At 61.6% G+C, this 1,147-nt stretch overlaps 1 protein-coding gene across 1 annotated transcript in view; it reads left to right on the forward strand.

Moving 5' to 3' along the window:
* Nucleotides 1-146: 146 nt before the first annotated feature.
* Nucleotides 147-1,147, forward strand: part of AMSG_08839 (uncharacterized protein) — a gene marked incomplete at both ends in the record, with an annotated part of 3,879 nt that continues 2,878 nt past the window's right edge. Inside the window, 2 exons of the mRNA XM_013898933.1 lie at nucleotides 147-373; nucleotides 409-1,126. Coding sequence (XP_013754387.1) covers nucleotides 147-373; nucleotides 409-1,126 — 945 coding nt within the window. The remainder of the gene's footprint in view (nucleotides 374-408; nucleotides 1,127-1,147) is intronic.

A 1,147-nucleotide genomic window follows, 5' to 3' on the forward strand; every position in this document is an offset into this window, starting at 1 on the left:
TAACCGTAGTCGAGCTGCACGATCTGCACCTCGAGTACATTCGCCATCGGCCTGAGGTGTGCGTTGACGACATTCCTTCCCTTCCTGCCCGTCACCTCGCCGTTGTCGCCGGGGTGCCTCCGCCTGGCGCCACGCCAGAGTCCGCTATGGAGACCATGACCTCTGGCACTGCCTCCGATTGGATCGTCACCCGCGGTATTTCCCACCTGATTGCAGCTGGAGCAAACCATGCTGCCGTTGCCGTTGCTCTCTCCTGGCCATGGATGAAAGCCCGCGCAGACGACTCGCTTGGTGGCCTCCTCCATGATCTGCGTTGTGTTGTGCGCCTCGGATGTGAAGGAGCCAAAGACGTTGACGAGGTCGAGCGTGCGCTGTCGTTTTTCACGCGACTTCATTGAGAAGGGCAAGTCGCAATTTTGAAACCGAGCTCGTTGCGCGACTTGCCTATAACAACGCGTCCAACGCCGTGAAGGACCTGGTTGCTGCTGTGAGCAAAGATGCCTCGTCTAAGGCTTTCATTCCATCGAGAGCCGTGGACCCTGTCGCGCATCGTGGTGCTGAGCGCTTTCGCTTTGATGGCAAGTATGCCAATGTCATCAACATCGGTGGCTCGCTGGTTGCTGGTGGATGTGGGAAGAATGTGGACGTACTTGACGTGCTAACTGGTGAACGCGTGGAGGTGCTGGAGGGCCACACCGGCGATGTGGAGGGTGTGATTGCGCTGCCGAGTGCGGATGCCCAGCTCCCTGTCCTGGTCTCGTGGTCGGAGGACAACACGATCCGGGTGTGGCATGCTGCGGACGACGGGATGGGCGCCATGCGGTACACCGCGGACAGTGTCTCCTGTGAGGTGCTGGAGGGCCACACCAGCGATGTCCAGGGTGTGATTGCGCTGCCGAGTGCGGATGGCCAGCTCCCTGTCCTGGTCTCGTGGTCGTGGGACAGGACGATCCGGGTGTGGCATGCTGCGGACGACGGGACGGGCGCGATGCGGTACACCGCGGCCAGTCCCTCCTGTGAGGTGCTGGAGGACCACACCTACAGTGTGCATGGTGTGATTGCGCTGCCGAGTGCGGATGGCCAGCAGCCTGTCCTGGTCTCGTGGTCGTGGGACAGGCCGATCCGGGTGTGGCATGCTGCGGACGAC

Source organism: Thecamonas trahens, assembly GCF_000142905.1.
Source record: "Thecamonas trahens ATCC 50062 unplaced genomic scaffold supercont1.49, whole genome shotgun sequence".
NCBI lineage: Eukaryota > Apusomonadida > Apusomonadidae > Thecamonas > Thecamonas trahens.